The 18,699-nt window shown below is 40.1% G+C and overlaps 3 protein-coding genes across 10 annotated transcripts; 1 reads left to right on the forward strand and 2 right to left on the reverse strand.

Annotated features, from left to right (window-relative positions):
- Window positions 1-1,224: 1,224 nt before the first annotated feature.
- LOC144025052 (protein NATD1-like) lies at window positions 1,225-2,733 on the reverse strand. Its single transcript, XM_077531081.1, has 3 exons — window positions 2,467-2,733; window positions 1,653-1,771; window positions 1,225-1,566 (listed from the first exon to the last, which is right to left on the reverse strand). The coding sequence occupies exons 1-3, from the start codon at window positions 2,618-2,620 to the stop codon at window positions 1,450-1,452; spliced, it is 390 nt and encodes a 129-aa protein (XP_077387207.1). The 5' UTR covers window positions 2,621-2,733; the 3' UTR covers window positions 1,225-1,449.
- On the reverse strand, window positions 2,731-10,318 carry LOC144024976 (dehydrogenase/reductase SDR family member 7C-B-like). Of its 7 annotated transcripts, none has more exons than XM_077531079.1 (10): window positions 9,694-10,318; window positions 8,547-8,737; window positions 8,122-8,202; window positions 6,820-6,997; window positions 5,349-5,461; window positions 4,702-4,758; window positions 4,548-4,602; window positions 4,385-4,477; window positions 3,330-3,485; window positions 2,731-3,225 (listed from the first exon to the last, which is right to left on the reverse strand). In XM_077531079.1, the coding sequence occupies exons 3-10, from the start codon at window positions 8,155-8,157 to the stop codon at window positions 3,023-3,025; spliced, it is 891 nt and encodes a 296-aa protein (XP_077387205.1). In that variant the 5' UTR covers window positions 8,158-8,202; window positions 8,547-8,737; window positions 9,694-10,318; the 3' UTR covers window positions 2,731-3,022. The 7 variants fall into 7 exon arrangements, with proteins under 7 accessions (XP_077387205.1, XP_077387202.1, XP_077387206.1 ...); XM_077531076.1 differs by adding an exon at window positions 7,821-7,976 and having other exon boundaries at window positions 4,548-4,758; window positions 9,694-10,250; XM_077531080.1 differs by lacking the exon at window positions 4,702-4,758 and having other exon boundaries at window positions 9,694-10,317.
- Window positions 9,655-18,200, forward strand: LOC144024933 (splicing factor U2AF 65 kDa subunit-like). Of its 2 annotated transcripts, XM_077531072.1 has the most exons (11): window positions 9,655-9,851; window positions 11,066-11,228; window positions 11,684-11,790; window positions 11,901-12,064; window positions 12,140-12,256; window positions 12,489-12,627; window positions 12,700-12,779; window positions 15,945-16,067; window positions 16,135-16,221; window positions 16,299-16,544; window positions 17,359-18,200. In XM_077531072.1, exons 1-11 carry the CDS (start codon window positions 9,803-9,805, stop codon window positions 17,488-17,490), a joined length of 1,407 nt encoding a protein of 468 aa, XP_077387198.1. In that variant the 5' UTR covers window positions 9,655-9,802; the 3' UTR covers window positions 17,491-18,200. The 2 variants fall into 2 exon arrangements, with proteins under 2 accessions (XP_077387198.1, XP_077387197.1); XM_077531071.1 differs by having other exon boundaries at window positions 12,489-12,779.
- Window positions 18,201-18,699: the final 499 nt, after the last annotated feature.

Consider the following 18,699-nt stretch of genomic DNA (forward strand, 5'->3'; position numbering starts at 1 on the left):
ATCGAGCAGCCCTACGTCAAAGATCCATTTTTACTGGGCTGGCAGTGAATGAGTTAAGCGTTGAAAATGGCTTGCGCCCTTTGATGTTGAAATTTAATGGTTGAACAAACATGCCATTTCTTGGTTCCCCTGAAAAGAGACGATTTGGGAGGTACAAGGTTTTGGCCCGACAGCAACTAATGTAAAATTGATTATTTTATTAATGAAATAATTTAAAGTGGATTATTATCACAAATTGATGTCATTGTAATTATTTAACCAATTATTTAATTTAAAAACATGTATTTCAAAGTTCATTTTCAATTTTATTTTAAAGCCCATGACAGATTATTAGGCCTTTTATCGAATGAAAAAAATGCATGTATATTTAAAAATATTTTTGCTAATATTAATTATATTTATAATAATAAATTAACATGTAGACAAACAGCTTGTCTCTGTGTGCCCTGCAATTGGCTGGCAACCAGGGTTCAGGGTTACCCCGCCTACTGCGCAAAGCCATCTGCGATAGGCTCCAGTGACCCTTGTGAGGACTCAGAGGTTAAGAAAATGGATGGATGGAAATTAACATATTATTTATTTTTACTATTTTCTCAACTTTATTTACAATAAATCCATTACTTAACGAGATGCATTTGTAACACCTCCATATAAAGTGTAATGACATGAATAGTAAGAAGAAATGAATACATTTTAATGATCAAACTTAAAAAAATAAATACAAAATACAACTGTGCATTATATATATATATATATATATATATATATATATATATATATATATATATATATATATATATTTATATATATATATATATATATATACTTGATGTACGAAATTGTATTTAAAAAAAAAAACAGGTTGATACTGTCCATAGCCAGCTGAGATAGGCTCCAGCACCCTCCACAACCCTTGTGAGGACCAAGCGGTTCAGAAAATGGATGGATGGATATTTAGTAAATAAGACGTGATCATTGCTAACTATATAATTGTCACCGTCCTCCAATCAGTGGACATGAACTGAACTCACGGTGACCAATGGCAGATTTCATTGGATCCAGCAACACTGAGCTGGACTCTGATTGGATGAAAGCTCAAACCTAACAAACTTGTACCGAAAGAAGCTCAACAACAGGGAAATACAATTTAAAAGTAGATAAATCCATCCATCCATTTTGCTAACCACTTATTTTCACGAGAATATCAATAAATTAAGTATGAAATGATGAACATAAGCTTTTATTAAAATAATATATTAAACAACACAGTTCTGGGATTTTGTGGAAATGTATACACATAAAAGAAACATTATATAATGGCAATCCAGAAATAATATGATTACATATAAACAATTATGTTTTGTACATTTACTCATATATATATTAATCTATTCAAATAAAATGTATATTTTCTTGCAGATCTCAGATTAACAATAGTTGACTGTAGTATCATCTGATTTGAATCTCTTTATAATCGTGATGGGGGTGTTCCTCCATGTACTTCTTGATGTACCAGCAGGACACGCGAACCTTCAGCTTCTCCTCCAGCACAAAATCAATGGCAGCCTGTCAACAAAATTTCAATAAGTAATTCATTCAACGCTTCCATCAACTGAAATGGAATATACTGTTAGTTTGTGCGGCTGTGTGACCTTTGACAGCAGTGCGGCCACACCTTGACCCCGACAAGCCTCGGGGACAAAGGTGGACACGAGATCCACCTCGTCGGCCGCTGTGAATCTGTAGATGAGTATCGCATTCTCGCTGACTCCTGAGATCAAAGTGCAGATCAAGACAACAAAAGACCGTGAAAGCTCAATAACTTGTTTGAACAAATATAGTTTCACAAGTCACATGCGAATGAGCAGATTTTAAGCACTGTTTTTCTATCCAAGCACTCGCATATATTGTTATGTGCATGTGCTAATTTTGACAAAAGTGAAAATGTGCATAATGAATAACTTGAAAACTATTAAATGGTTGTCTCCAAATTGACCAAAACTAATTCATATCTGAGACATCAGAGATAGGTAGATTTATTCAGTGTCACCTGACCTGAAATTACTGTTTTGTGCAATCTTTGTTGACGTCAGTCAAAACAGCTGTTCTTTTGAGCCGAAACCAATAAGACCAAACCAAACCTATTTAAGAAAAGTGCTGGTTTCTGTCCAAGCTTTACCGTATCTCCTGGCATCAGACATGAACTTATTTGGGCAAATATACATGAAAATGTAAAAATTTGGTGAATAAATCCCAAGCCGAACGATTAAATAATGTGACCAAATTATGCTTCCTAAAACGTATTCATATCCGACTCGTCCGTATTTGATTCACGCAAAGGTACATTAAATGACTGTATTCCAAATGAAAGTTGGCTCGTGGCCTCATGGGAGCTCTCGAGAACACCGGGCTCGCGTACTTTACCCAACCGCACAACGAGGCTTCGAACACGGGATCAGCACTTACCGGTCCCATTACACGTGTAAACGGTGAAGCGCCTGTTCTGTCGGTCGTGTTCCACCGTCAGCCCGCCGCTGGAACTCATCCGGCAGGCCGTCTGAATTAACGTCACCCTCACCGGTATTACTTCTGTGAGCCTGGATAATATTTTAAGCGACATATTTGTCGGAGGAACTGGCCACCGGACGTATAGGTTTCCAGTCGCCACTAGAGGACGCCAAAAGCCACCTAGCACACATACAATAAAACCGTTTAAAAAAAATAAATAAGTGTTTTTCCACAAATACTTTATTTACTGTATATTTAAATGTAGGTCAATCCAGACAAACAATGGACGCAATGGTCGCAAGTCAATAGCAGGTAGCCTACAGACAAACAACCATTCACACTAATGAACAATTGTAGAGTCTTCAATGAAACCAACACGTTTTAAGAATATGGGAGGAAAAACACAGCACAGGGACAAAATGCAAAGTCCACACATGAAGATTAAACACACTTTTATGGTTTAACATTTAAAACTCAATCTTCAATTAGAACAATTCTCCAGAATAAAATAGGACTACATTTTGGTGTTGGTGGCATCCTTCACGCCTGCTGCCATGACAGCGAAGAAGAAGTTGGGGAAGAAGGAGCGTGTGTAAAGTGCCACCTTTGGGAGCGAGGGGGCCATCAGAACCTCCTTCCTCTTGTTGGTCAAAGTTTTGGCTACCTCGCTGGCTGCTTCGCGTGGAGAAACGCCCAATGGTTTCTTTGTGTACAAATCTGTGCAATGATTGAAATGGTAGAATTGTTGCGGGGGGCTTGACCAAAGAACTGCGATTATAGCGGGGAAACGCTGTAGTTGTATGTTCTTTTTCAAGACTCACATGACCAGATGGACTTGGTCGCACCGTCTTTCTGCTTCCCAAACGCATGTGAGCTGATGAAGGTGACGTTGATGGTGCTGACGGAGACGCCCGACTCCTCCACCTCAGAACGAAGGCAGTCGAAGAAGGCCTGGACCGCGTGCTTGGAGGCAGCATCTAACAGGCGTGATTGGATGAGGTGCAGATTAGGCCAAAACATTTTTATTCACTGCGATTGGCTGGCGACCAGTTCAGGGTGTACCCCGCCTACTCTACCCATAGCCATCTGGGATAGGCTCCAGCACCCCCGCGACCCTTGTGAGGAACAAGCGATTCAGAAAATGGATGGATGGATAGAATTTTTATTCACACACGTTTGTGAGAAGTTTATTGGTGAGTGTGAAATGTTTTTTGTCGGGTTGAGGTTTTTTTTTTTTTGATAGTGTGAGATATTTTTTCCTACTAATTTGCAGAATTTTTTTCTTCAGGTGAGAGTTTTTTAGAGTGTGTAAGAACTGTTTTGTTTTTTAATGTGAGAGTTTATACAGAAGATGTTTACGGCCAGTGAAGAGGAAAAAAAGCTTGTCAGGATTGTGACTTTACTCTCAGAATTCTTACTTTAAAGTTGGAATGCCAACTCTACGAGTGCTATGATCATTATCACTTTAAAGTCAGAATTCTGAGATTAAAGTGACAATTCTGAAAATAATGTCAAAATTCCCACACAATTCTGACTTTATTCTCAGAATTCTCACTTTAATCACAGAATTCTGACTTTAAAGTTGGAATTCTAAAGTGAGAATTCTGAGAATAAAGTCAGAGTTCTCACTTTAAAGTCAGATTACTATTTTAAAAGTGAGAATTCTGAGAATTTTAGTTTGCATGAGAGTTCAATGTGTCTGGTTAGAGTGTTAGTCCTAGCATTGTATAAAACTGTTAGGCCAAACTCCGATTTTGTTCATTCACCAACGTCAACATGGTGTTAGTTGCGTACTGGCGGGTCAATAAAGATCATACAAGTAGGTCAAGACCAGACCATGGAATAATTGCTCAAACAGAACAGATGTCAAACTCACAGGAAGTGCGAAAGGGCACAGCCAGTTTTCCCTGAATGCTGTTGACCACCAGGAGGTGACCGGTGCGCCGGGACATCATGGAGGGCAGCACACCTGGAACGCACAAATCTCAAAATACTGCACACTTTTTTTTTTTTTTTTAATGACTTGTGATCATAGTGACCTTTAGCCAGTGTGACGGGTCCAAAATAATTGTTGTCCATGAGTAGCTTGTCCATCTGCAGAGACAAAGTGTGCGCGGGAGCTTTGAGCTTCATGCTGCTGTTGAGGATGAGCACGTCCAGGCATCCGTAACACTCCATGATCTCCGATATCGCCTCGGGAAGGGACTCCGTATCCCCGAAATCAAGGAGCACCAGTTTAGGAGGGAACGTCTGCCGACGAATGCGGACAACGGGGGTTCAACTGTGTAATGTGACCACCAGAAAAGCCGACAAAAAACGAACTAGTGCACTGTGCACCATCGTCTTCACCACATATTTGGCATACTAGGAGGGCAACTACAGTACAAGATACTAGTGAGACGAAATTGTGCACTACTAGTAAAGTGCTAGATTATAATTAATTAGTATATATTTCTCACAAACTAGTAGATTACAAATAGTAGATTTTTTTTAATGTCACTAATGGTAACTAGTAGCACATAGTTGTTAACTAATGTCTTAACAACAAATACAATACAAAACTAGTACTAGTCTGCCTAAGTTAGTTAATAGGAAGGTGCATACTAGTACAGGGAAATTAAACTGGATATCAATGATATGGAATAAATGCTCAAATTGCTTTACAAAAAGTTGTTTGAGGATTTATTCAATGTCCTTGATATATGTCATGACTAATCCTACTAATAGGGCAAAAGGAGCACTAGTAGTGGAAAAAACGTGACTAGCAAGAGAGTCGTTCTTCAAAGATCTGGATTAATTAAATGCTGAAATAACTTTCCATACTGGCGTCCACTCCTCACCACGCTCGGGTCGGAGGCATTGAGTAAGTCGTCCGAGAGCTCCTGGAGTTTCTCCCAGCTTTTGCCGCACAGGATCAGTCTGGCGCCGCCCTTGTGGAAGATGCTGGCACATTCTTTGACCGACAAAAGTGGAGATGGGCACAGATGTCACATTAAACAGTCCTTATCAAATTGTTGTACAGTATAATATTTATAGTTGTGGAGAATTGGGTGGGTGGGTGGTTGGAGGAGGGGGGGGGGCATTTTCTTTTTCCTGGGGCATGTAACAAAAAATAATTGAGAAGCACAGCATTAGACGTATGTGTACATGCATCTCTACTACAAAGAGGTCATGCTAAGTCACGTGACGACATCGAAGGATCAAACAGTTTTTATTAGTTTTGGTTATTTAATAAATGCTTAATTTTAGTTTAGTTTGAGTTAGTTTCAGTATTCGTTTTAGTTTTAAAAAATGTGTATTACTTGTGAGCAATATTTAAACACCACCATGGGAGTGACATCATCTGAAGGTGCTTTTCTATTGGCTGCTGTTAGATGATATTGCTTCTGTGTGACACACTTTCAAACGTCCTTATTCCGGCGGTTAATATCAAAATAAATCTACCGTACTTAAAATCACATTTGAAATCATTCCCAAATGCTCATCCATTAAATTAATGACCAAAGACTGAAACGAGGGACATTTTTGCTATAATTACAGTTGGTTTTAGTTAATTTTGTAAACATAAAATGTAGTTTTAGTTTTAAAAAAAAAGCATTTTGTTTTTATTTTATTCGTTAACAAAATAGTTTTTTGAATTTTAGTTTTACTTTTTTCTTTAGTTTAAGTTAACTAAAATAACTTTGATCCCGCTTGACTCAGAAAAACATTGGAAAAAAAAATGTAGATCCAGCCAAGGTGGTCACATCATAGCGTCTCTTTATATGCTTGTTGGATGTCCCGCGGACTGCTGACTGCTTGGAGAAAGTGGGCGTGTGTTTCGTCTACAGGGGTGATACGGCGTCGATCCTCACTTATCTATGTCGGGAAGTCGTTTTCTTGGGTTGGGAGGGCTGTGCTTGGAGAGCAAGAATGAGCAGGAATGCTCAGAAATGGTTGAATGGAGGAAACCAGCGTTTTATTGAGAAAATATCATTTTAATATGGCTAAAAACTCAAGAAGTTTATTTTTTTTATTGAATAATAAAGTACTATAAAATGACTGTTTGACCTTTTTACTGTACAGCAATACCGAAATAATCATTTAAATTAACGCTCAATAAAAGTTAATTTATGATGTTAAGTGTCAAAAATGAAAAGGAATAAAACATAAACGTATGTTTGTTTCTCAAAAGCTACAATATTTCATTTTTATTTTATTTTGTTACCAAAAATGTTTTTTGTTGTTGTTAGTTTTCATCAACCATACCTTGTGTCTTATATCTTAACATTCACTGTGGAAAAATATCAAGCAAGTTAAGTCAAGACTGACCTTTCCCGAGCGCGGACAAAGCGTCGCTGACAAGCAGCACCTTGTTGCGCACACAGCTTTTGGACAGCAGGCCCGACACCAGAGAGTACACGTGCAACAATCCGGCTGCCAGCACAACCGCACACGGAACCAGCAGGATCGTGGTGCCCCACCAGGGATCCATCCCCTTCAGGAACGTCTAAACAATACCAAATGTGCTGTTTTGATTGTGTGAAATGATTTTGAATGACTTGGAATGAATGGATTACATGGAGCAGTGGTTCCCAACCTCGATTAACCCCCTATGGCACCCCACAAAAAAAGGTATTTTGACTTATAAGTTCAATTAGTTTCATAATCAGGCTCTTTTGTTGCGTATAAATGGCAACAACTGAACATACAAGCTCATTTTAGTGGAAGACCATTTAACTCATTTACTCCCAATAATGTATAAATACTTTTTTTTAATGCTCTAAGTGTCCCAAAGACGTATTTATACGTTTTTTTAAAATTATTATTTTTTTTATGCTAGAGCATACAGAAGGCTTTGATGCAGCCTCTCAACTGCAAAGAACTGTTGCAGAAATGGTAGTTATTACACAAACGGCCAGCAGGTGGCAGCAGAGCAAAGGAGATCAACCAGGGCCATGTAGAAAAAAAGCTCAATTACTTACAATTTTAAATAGATTTGCAAAAACTGATGAAACTTAGCTCTCTTCTAATGCTAATTGCTGCAAAACGGAAACCGATAGAAAAATACTTTTTTTTTCCTGATGAAAGAAGAGACTTGAATCTTTCTTTTGATAGGTTCCATGCTTTTATAGCAATAGAATACAATATTCTGTGGGCCGTGCAAAATCAGTCAAAATCCAGTAAAACAGCCGGGAGCAAACGGGACTGCTTCTGTGAAAATGGCTGGGAGTGAATTAATTGTTCTTCCTGTCACTATCTTTCACTGGCATAGATAGAAGGTGGTTGGGAATCACTGACATGGAGGCTATATGCTAATTATTAGCTTCTACCGGCTAGCGATGAAGCTGCTTCTGAGCTGAGAAGTTCGTCATGATGTAAAATGTGACAACATGACTCCACATCCTTTCCACAGGGATGTCATGTTTGTGAACGTGGAGATGGGATGGCTGGCGTTACCCAAAGTGCATGTGGAACCATGCATACGTCTTGGAAAAATATTTATGGTAAACAGAACACATGGATACAAACAATTGACAATGTTATTTGTCACAAATGAATTGCCTTAGAAAAGCAGATTTGGTTCAATGTGCCGATTGGGTAAGCACAATGAAGGACTCAAAGCTTTCCTACCCAATCGTTGTCCACCTCTGTTACATTGGCATCCATTGTTTTGTTTTGGGGGTTTTTCAAACAATTTATACTCCAACTCGGCTGAAAAACAAAGAACACAAAAACATTCCAACAAGACCCCCCCCCCCCCCCCCCCAAAAAAAAAAAATAAAAAATAAAAATTAAAATTAAAAAATTGTCATTCTAAAACCCTGTAGGCCTATATATTTTTTCACCAAGTGTTCTTTTTGTACACCTTGTTGAGTTTTGAGTTGACCTTGTAAACATCAAGTGTCCTTGAAACAAAGTCAACAAAGTGATACTTAGTACAAGCAGAGCAGCTGTTTATAAGCTCAAATCGGAAGCACATCAACTCGACTTTCATCCAAAGAGAACAAACTGATAGCTCACACTCATCATGTGTGTGTGGTAAAAGGTGCGCTCACCTCAGCTCCTCCACGACGCTTCTGAGATCTGCTTGCCTGCTGCTAACTTCCTGCTGCTGTTGCTGCCTCACGCTTTTAATAGCAGCACAGCTGACACTTTATTTCCACACGTGTTGTCAGCGTATTATGTTTAGAGGGAACAGTCAGAGTCAGAGCCTCCTCAGTGGGTGCCCTCCATGCTCAATAATTCTCTAAACACAGTTAACAGATATTATGTGTCTTAACCAGTCGCTTGCAGTCGTAAGATAGATAGATAGATAGATAAATAAATAAATAAATAAATAAATAAATAAATAAATAAGTAAATAAATAAATAAACATAACATAACATAACATAACATAACATAACATTTTGTCATATGAAATTCGATTTCATTTGGTACATATATGTGGATGTAAAGATTGACAACCTTATTGACATTCTTTCCCCCATCCTCTGATTGGTTGGCCAGACCTCACCACCTAACAATCAAGTGCTAATGCTGTTATCTTATAAAAACTGAGCGCCCGCTGTTAGCATTAATTTCATCACAAAGCCACAGAAATACTCACATCCACTGAGTCGCAAAGTGAGATGGTACCACTAGGGTACCCTTTTATGGAATGCCAACGAATAACTGCATGCCGTTTAGTTGTGTTTAACTTTTTCAGTACAATACAATTTTTATTTAATCTTCAAGAGTGATGGAGAGCTGAATATTTTGGTACTGAGTTTAAAAAAAAAATTAAAAAAAATTGAGAAGCACGGCCAGCACTATTCGATAGGCTATGTTACATGTACAAATATAAGTACCCTGGACCCTTCACATGTAAACCATCATTCAAGCTTTATTATCAGAAACTAATGTGGCTGACATTGTTAGCTAATGCTAATATGTTCCTTCAACGCAGCTCTGTTTAGCTTTGGGGACGAGGCACTCCCAAAGCAGACATTAAAGTCACTTTAACCCAATGCAACATTTAAACCCCACACCCCAACACTGTAAATGTCTGAAACGACCATACAGAGGATAAAAACAAAAAGAAAATGAAGTTCATTAAACCCCTAATCCTTTTCTGAATATAACATTTATTTTGAGGTACTATAACTTTTATTTTGAAGTATAGGACCGGAAATTTTCTGCCCAGACGTGCTGGTAGTGCTTACCTGGAAAGAAAGAGTTGTTATATTTGTCTTTATTTTACGGTTCCGGCTGTTATTGATGTCAGCCCTCCTCTTTGTTTTCTGCAAGTCAAGTAACTGATGTCCTGGTAAAATGTCGGATTTCGATGAATTTGAGAAGCAGCTGAGCGAGAACCGTCAAGGTAAAGAAAAAGAACGTCACCGGCGTGCGGCTGCCGCTTGCTGATTCATTTTTTTGTGGGGTCAATAAGCTAGCGACGCTTTCCGCCTCCTGCTTTATTTTATTAATATCCGTGGTAGGTTGGACGGAGTCAGACGGGTGAGCTGCCAGTCAGCTTTGTTGGCTCCAAACGCGACATTTTTGGCTCCTTTTAGACGTGTCAATCCGCCAATGCCGCCAAGTGATCTCTGCTCCTGAACGCAACGCGTCGCAGCCCCTCGACTCACCTGCGCGAGTCGCCAAACTTCATAGATAAAACGTGCCCTTTTAAAAATGTTTTCCTCGTCTCGCAGTGACGGCTGGTGTTTAGTCAAAACCCAACATAGTTTCAGACTGCGTATAGGTCCATCTTCATTTCGGCTCAAACAGTGTAATCCAATTCAGAGTCAACTTTTATCATTCATTCAAATTTCCCAAGCACTTAGAAAAAGCAGCTATTTTAAACATTGTCATCTCCTCTCGTTAACTTATGTGCTACAAAAACAAGGTGACAGTCTATATAAAGACTAGCTACTTTAAACTTTCAAATTTCCCCTCGTCTCACGCTAAATATAGGGATGTTTACGCCGTATTTTAAGACTACATAGTGCTTAATCTTCATTTTGACTCAAATTATTTAATTTAATTCAGAGTGGACAAGTGTTTATATTAATGTAATTTTTTATTAGTCATTTTCCTCTTAATGTGTTGCAATTTACAATAATATATGGTTATCAACACTACACGACAACAATTCAGTTATAATTTGTATGGAGATTTGAGATGCACAAGTCTGATCACGGCAGCACGGTTAATGACTGGTTAGCACGTCTGCCTCCCAGTTCTGAGGACTCGGGTTCGAATCCATGCTCCGGCCTTCCTGGGTGGACTTTGCATGTTCTCCCCGTGCCTGCGTGGGTCTTCTCCGGGTACTGCGGTCTCCTCCCACATTCCAAAGACATGCATGGTAGGTTAATTGGGCCCTCCGAATTGTCCCTATGTGTGCTTGTAAGTGTGGATGCGTGTTCGTCTCTGTGTGCCCTGCGATTGGCTGGCAACCAGTCCAGGGTGTCCCCCACCTACTGCCCAAAGCCAGCTGACATAGGTTCCAGCACCCCCCACGACCCTTGTGAGGAATAAGCGGTTAAGAAAATGCATGGATGGATGGAAGTCACATAATGTATTTTTTTCCCCCAGAGAGAGAACGAGAAAGACACAAAAAAAGGAGCCGCAGCAGCTCAACTGGTCGTGGCGACAAACACGGCGGCTGGAGCAAAGAGCGGCGGGACAAACGGGGTCACAGTCCAGACCGGAAGAGTCGGGACCAGCGCAGCGCCTCGCGAGACCACAAGAAGCACAGGTTTCAACTTGTTTAGTGTGGTTACCTTCCACCGGACTCCATTTTTATCAAATGCAAAACAATGTGAAAATCATTTCACTCATCTTGTCTGCTTCAGGAATGAAAGGCCATAGTTGTTATACTTGAAAAATAGTTGTGAGAATGATCAGAAAAGTGGCTAGAATAACCGAGTTGTTCACTAGCTCCTCTTTGTCTACAGCCATGTTGTTTGTGTTCGCAGTGCACATCAGCGTGGCTGCATTTTTGATGACAGAGAAGCTAAAAAATAAAAAACACAAATGAAAAAAAGAAAAACAGATGAATTGCTTAGCACTAATTTTAGCTTGTGAAACGGTTGCACCAAAGTAACAGGTGGCCCAATTAATCCTCACTGAGAGAGCCTTTGAGCCAATCAAAAGCTTGAAGAAAGTGGAAAAGATTGACGCTGATGGTAACTCTTCTGTTCCTTTGGGCAGTCAATCTTCTCCAAGGAAAACCAGGAAGAAAAAGCCGTACAAGTACTGGGACGTAGCTCCTCCGGGCTTTCAGCACGTCACTCCTCTGCAGTACAAAGCCATGCAAGGTGGGCGCCATCATGCCGATGGCATCATATACGTGTATATTCATGGATGCCCATGAGCGCAAAGTTTGGCTGTAATTAGTTAACATCCTTGCATTTGTTTTGTTTTGCAGCTGCCGGTCACATCTCGAACACGGCCCTGCTGGCAACTACTCCTGCTGCCGCCACGGTGCCCGGCGTGACCGCTGCGCTGCCTCCGGTGGCCACGGCGGGAAACCAGATGACCAGACAAGCCCGCCGCCTCTACGTGGGGAACATTCCCTTCGGCGTCACCGAGGTCACCATGCTCTTCCCGTTCACACGAACCATTTCATTGGCCGTCGTCTTGATTGTGGCTTTTGTTGCCGAGCAGGAGTCCATGGCTAACTTCTTCAACGCTCAGATGAGACTGGCTGGCCTCTCGCAAGCCCCCACCAATCCTGTCCTGGTCGTGCAGATCAACCAGGACAAGAACTTCGCCTTCCTTGAGGTATGTGTGCATGATGTACGAGTGTCTGTATGCCATGAATATTTTACTTGTGTAAGATATCAATTACATCCACAAATTAGAACAAATGAAATGTGTTTATATTTTAGGGGGAAAACCACCACCAGAATAAATTATGTTGGATTTTGGCTTTTGGATGAGGAGTTTACATTTGGTTATGTTAGCATAGCTTAGCATACGGCAGGTGCAAACCTTTTGTTTTTTTGTGTTACAGTTCCGCTCGGTGGATGAGACCACGCAGGCCATGGCGTTCGACGGGATCATTTTCCAAGGTCAGTCCTTGAAGATCCGCCGGCCTCACGACTACCGGCCGCTCCCTGGCCTCTCGGAGCAGCCCGCCTTCCACATGCCAGGTGCGTCGCGCTGGACAACACGCGTGATGACGTCACGGTGGTCCGTTGACTATTTTGTTGTGTTGGGTTCAGGCGTTGTGTCCACAGTGGTTCCCGATTCTCCTCACAAGCTCTTCATCGGAGGTCTGCCCAACTACCTGAATGATGACCAGGTACAGGTGACAAAAAGTTCTCACACTTTGTACATGTACAGATACTAAGCCTCTGTAGATGTACTTATTCAACTATTGTACTCGGGTAAAAGTAAAATATTAGAGACTGTGTAATTATTTTTGTACAAGTAAAATAACATATGTATGAACTAAGTCAATTATGATGGTGCCTTGGCAATAACAATGGCCCAACTTTTTTTGCGATACATCATTCGGATGACTTTTTTTTTTTTTTTTTTGCTTTAAAGGCGCAGTCTGCCGGTTTCACTCAGGAAAATGCACTTTTTAAATACAGTGGTACCTCTACTTACGAAATTAATTGGTTCTGGAAGAAAGTTCTTAAGTAGAAAATTTTGTAAGTAGAGACGCATTTTCCATGTAAATGCCCTAATCCGTTCCAAGCCTCCCAAAATTCAGACATAAATGTTTTATAAAGCATAAAAATGTATCAAAACATGTAACAAATACATGTTACAATTAGATTATTGCGCAATAAATGAGAGTTGTGCATAATGTAAAAAAAACAAAGAATAAAGTAAAGAAAAAAAATGATGGTCATTTACCTTTTTAACTGCTGTCCTCATCGTTTTTTGCCCTCTTTGGTTCATGTTCCTCTCTCTCAGTAGTGTTTTTTTTTTTTTTTTTTTTTTTGCGCCTGGTGTTTTGTAAAGAACTGATCCATGGATGTTTTTTTATTTTATTTTATTTTTTATTTTTTAAACAATCCTTCGGAAATGTCCAAGGCAAACATCATCTTAGTGAGCAAACGCCCGACTGGTGAACACTTTTTCTGGGCGATTCTTTTAAACAAATTCTGAAACTTCATGGAAACTGGTGAGGCATCTTTTAAAAAAAAAAAAGGCCCGTCTCGTCGCAATTAAAAACTTACTGTGCCTTCATCAATCACCAATTGTTTGATTTTTTTGCACAAATTCGTTGGCCGTTAGTTCATACATTTACGAAAAACTATCGGAACACCTCATGGGCCGCGGGATGAATGATGAGGACGCTGTATAGACACCGATCTAGTATAAGCTCATACCTATGGTAGGTTCCTCTTAGCCAATGGGATGCCAGAAACATGCACAAACACCGATCTAGTATTTACGCTCGTAGGTACCTATGGTAGGAAATAGCCATAGCCGAAAGTATGTTGCGTTCGGTAATGTATTTTTACCTTTCGTATCTAGAAATTTCTTTCGTAACAAGAGGCAATATTTTCCCGTTGAGGCGTTTCGTATCTCGAAAATTTCATATGAAGAGACGTTCGTAAGTAGAGGTTCCACTGTACAGGGTTTAAACAAACAAACTACTTCTCAATTTACAGATCTGGGCTTTTCTTAACGTGTGGGGGTGATTTTGTCCTAAACCCCCACACCCCCAGCCTGTATTTTGCCATTTTGTGTTTGTTTTGTAAACAGCGTGAGGTTTCTTCACACGTAAGCCTCTGTGAGTGAGTGAGTGAGTGAGTGAGTGAGTGAGTGAGTGAGTGAGTGAAAGAAATAATAATCCGTGCGTGCTTTCAAATTGCCGCGGGAGTGACGTCACGCAGCCGATACGTTCGCCCGGCCCCTTTTGCGACACGCCACCCCCCCACTCTTCGATTGGCTGGAGGGATGTAAACACTGTCTTTCCACAGAAACGTTCCACTGTTTACAAAACAAACACAAAATGACAAAATACCGGCTGGGGGTGTGGGGGTTTAGGACAAAATCACCACCTAAGATTCATATAAATCCAGATGTGTAGACTGAGAGAAAGTTAGTGTGTACATCCTGTATTTAAAAAGTGCATTTTGCTGAGTGAAACCGGCAGACTGGGCCTTTAACTTAATTAAAATGACTTGTTAAATGCTCATTTAAATAGGTCGTTACTTCACTTTAACTCATTCAAACCCAAAAACATGAAAAATACGTTTTTAATACTTTGTCCTTCACTCCCAAAAACGTATTTATAGGTTTTTTTGTTTTTTTTAAATGCAACAGTAAACAGAAATCTTTGATGTAGTTTCTGACATGAAGAGGTGGCTTAAAGCAATGGGAGTTAATACAAAAAAAGGGCCAGCATGTGGCAGTAGAGTATGAGATCAGCCAGTGCCATGTTGCAGCAAGCTCTTTCTGACAGTTTTCAACAGGTTTTTGAATAATGATGAGACGTAGCTATATTCTAATGCTAATTGCCGCAAACGGAAACAGTTATAAATATTTTCCTGATGAAAGAGGAGACTCTAACCTTTCTTTTGGTAGGTTCCATGTTTTTATAGCAATGAAAGACAATATTCTGTGGGACTTGCGAAATCAGTCAAAATCCAGTAAAACAGCTGGGAGAGAAGGGGGATGCTTCAATGAAAATGGCTGGGAGTGAATGAATTAACACTTCAACACCCAGCTTCTTTGACGCATATTGTATCTTTATTTTTATATGTTTTTATATAGTGCATTGTATGTTTTTTCATTTTTAATTTGAAAATATGTGTTCTTAGTCTTATTATCTTCTTTGAGAGTTGTGTCAATGTGGAAAAAGAATAAGGCAGCCCTACAAGCTTAAGCTTTCCAGTAGTGGGCAGTATATGACCATTTATTTGTTTACTGCATTACACTGTGTGTGCTGCTTAATAGCTTGTTGTTGACAAGCAAAAAATAGGCAAGACAGTAGATTTTTTTTAACATTAGATTTTTTTTTTTTTTTTTAGAGTATTTTGTTTGTAGGTTTGAGCTTTACATTTGTACTGTGAAGCTTCTTAGTGCCCATGTTACATGTTTGACTACATCCACATGGACTCATTCTTGTTTCTGTCTGTTCCCCCAGCAAGGCTCCTGTAACATCTTTCATTCTGCAATTATATTTTGTTGACCATCATCATCATCATTGTCATTATCCTCATCCTCATCGTCGTGTCATGTAGAACATCAAGCAGTAAGTAAGCTGAAGAAATCTCCAGTCACTTGTAGCTCCTCACGGTCTTGTTTTTGAGGCTCCTTGGACCCTTGGGATGAAACGTGGTGTTGAAATATGCCCTAATCATGACACTATATATATATTTTTTTATAGACTGAGATAGTTGCACCAAAAACCCTTTTAATGAACAATCTTCTAGGTCTACTAAACATGTCTGGTAGTTCAATGTTCATTAAGAAGTAATGGCGCAGCATTTGTTGTCTGCAGGTGAAGGAGTTGTTGACATCGTTCGGGCCGCTCAAGGCCTTCAACCTGGTGAAAGACAGCGCCACCTCGTTGTCCAAAGGGTACGCCTTCTGCGAGTACGTGGATGTGGGCGCCACAGACCAGGTAAGCATAGGTTGCCGACCCGACCCGACTAGACAGCGCACAGTGCCACGCGGGTTCTCCTCGCCAGGCGGTGTCCGGACTCAACGGCATGCAGCTGGGAGACAAGAAGCTCATCGTTCAAAGAGCAAGTGTGGGAGCCAAAAACGCCAACCTGGCAAGTGATTGTGACTCCGTCCGTTGTCTCACTTTACATTCACTCATTCTCTTCGTGTGATTTTCATCCCCTTGCAGCCCTCCATCATCGAGACGCCGGTGCTGCTGCAGGTTCCCGGTCTGCAGCGCGTGCAAAGTTGCGATGGGGTGGCCACCCAGGTTCTGTGCCTGCTCAATATGGTCGTGCCCGACGAGCTGACCGACGACGACGACTACCAGGAGATCCTGGATGACATCCGTGAGGAGTGCTGCAAATACGGCAGCGTCCGCTCCATCCAGATACCCAGGCCGCTTCACGGCGCCGACGTGCCGGGCTGCGGCAAGGTGGGAGAGGCGTGCCCGTGCATGCACGTGTGTGTATGTGAGAGAAGTGCAAGACTTGTGCATTTGTGTGTGTATGTGTGAGAGAGGAATGTGAGACTTTGGTGTGAGAGAGACTTGTGCGCCTGAGAAGACGTGTGTGTATGTATGTGAGACATATGTGAGATGTGCATGTGTATGTGTGTGAGAGGTAGAGAGACATGGTGTACTGTACTGTGAGTGAAAGATGTGTGAAGTGTACTTGAGTGATTGTGTGTGGGTGTAAAAGAGGTGTGTGTGAGACAACCGTTGGTAAGCGAGAATGAAGTTATTAAGATGTATATGTGATTTTGTAAAAGGTTTGTGAATGAGAGAGGCGGGATTTGTGTGTGAGATGTGCATGTATGTGAAAAAGTGAGCCGTGAATGTGTGAGAGAAAGTTGTGTACACATGCAGAGACAGATGCCTGTATGTGTCTGTGATGTGTGAGGTGTGTGTATGAGAGCAGCTTGAGTGTGAGAGATATGTATTAGCAACATTTGATGTTTGTGTGTGTGAGAGCTGTTGGAGAGCGAGAGAGTAGTCGTTAAGATGTGTGTGTTTTGTAAAAGCGGTTTGTGCCGAGAGAGGGACAGATTCGAGATTTGTGTGTGAGATGCGCATGTATGCGAAAAAGGTGAGCCATGAATGCGTGAGAGAAAGGTGTGTACACATAGAGAGAGAGAGAGAGAGAGAGACTTGAGTGTGTGAGATATGTTCAGAGAGATTTGATGTTCATATGTTTGTGTGAGAGCGGAGATAAAAGAAGTCAGTGTGTGTCACATGCTCTCTCGCACAGATCTTTGTGGAGTACGTGTCGACGGAGGACTGTCAGAAAGCCATGCAAGCGCTGACCGGACGCAAGTTTGCCAACAGGGTGGTGGTGACCAAATACTACGATGCAGATATGTATCACAGACACGACTTTTAAAACACACGCACACTCTACTTGGCTTCCAGTGCTTCTTAAGACTTGAGTTTGTTTTGCTAATGACTTCACTTCCTCTGCAGTAAAATATATTTAAATTATTAAAATATTTATTTAAATTTAAATTATTATTATTATTAAATTATTACATTTTTAGAGCAGAGTAATTACTGTCTTTATTCTAATATAAATTTGAGGTGCATCTGTATTTTATTTGTTGATCGTATGTTACACAGATACAGTACAAACCAGACATATAAAAAATAAACGTGATTTATTAACGATACTAGCATAGATTGACATGAACTGGGTGCAGTTTTGCGACTTTCGGTGTCGCTATAAGCCAAAGCAGCCCTGGAAGGTGTCAACCTGCATTTTGCTTTCATTGTAAATGAAATGTCTTTCAAGAAAGTGACATATTTTTCCACAGTTCCATTTACATGAGAATATTTGAAGAAAAATGTGAATATGAGTGTAGAAAAGCACATTTGTTGTATACATTCTTTTATACGCTTTGTTGTTGGAGGAATGTATGAAATATTTATGATGAATGATCTAAATGAATGCAGACTATTAGATTTTCCAAGACAAAATGTAGAATGTGACAAAATACGTATTTGTGTTGTGTACAGCCAGAACACCATTTTGGTGTAAATATATAATTAATATTTCATAATTAAACTGCCAACTCTTGGAATAAATGCTTTTATTCACCCGATGTTTAGTTCAACTTTATTTCTATATGAAATTGTTATCTTAAGCCGCTTTATAATATGACGCAACTAACAGTCTTCATTTATGATATAAAAACATGTTCTGTAATGTTTGACTTTACAGGACAACAGAGCCATCTACTGGCACTGACTCTCCTCACAAGCTCAAGACATTTTCTATGATGTCTCAGAAGGCTTCAACAAAATAGATCAATCAAGTAAAGTCGTTACATTATCAGATGTGGTTAAACTATTATTAGAATAAAGTTTTGTGAATCGTGTATATAAAATTTTCAAGGCATTTTGCGCAAACTTTTTTGTTTTTTGAGGGGGGTGGGGTATACAGTGGTATAATAGTCATTTATTTAAACAATAGGTGCAGTGTTACACAAGGATGCCCATGCAACATTGATGGCTTTTCTGAGAAAAAAAAGTGTGCAGTAATTTTAGGATTTGTGTATTTTTCCTTAAGAAAAAAATAGTAGGACATTATGGTTAG

Source organism: Festucalex cinctus, chromosome 1 (assembly GCF_051991245.1).
Source record: "Festucalex cinctus isolate MCC-2025b chromosome 1, RoL_Fcin_1.0, whole genome shotgun sequence".
Taxonomy (NCBI): Eukaryota; Metazoa; Chordata; class Actinopteri; order Syngnathiformes; family Syngnathidae; genus Festucalex; species Festucalex cinctus.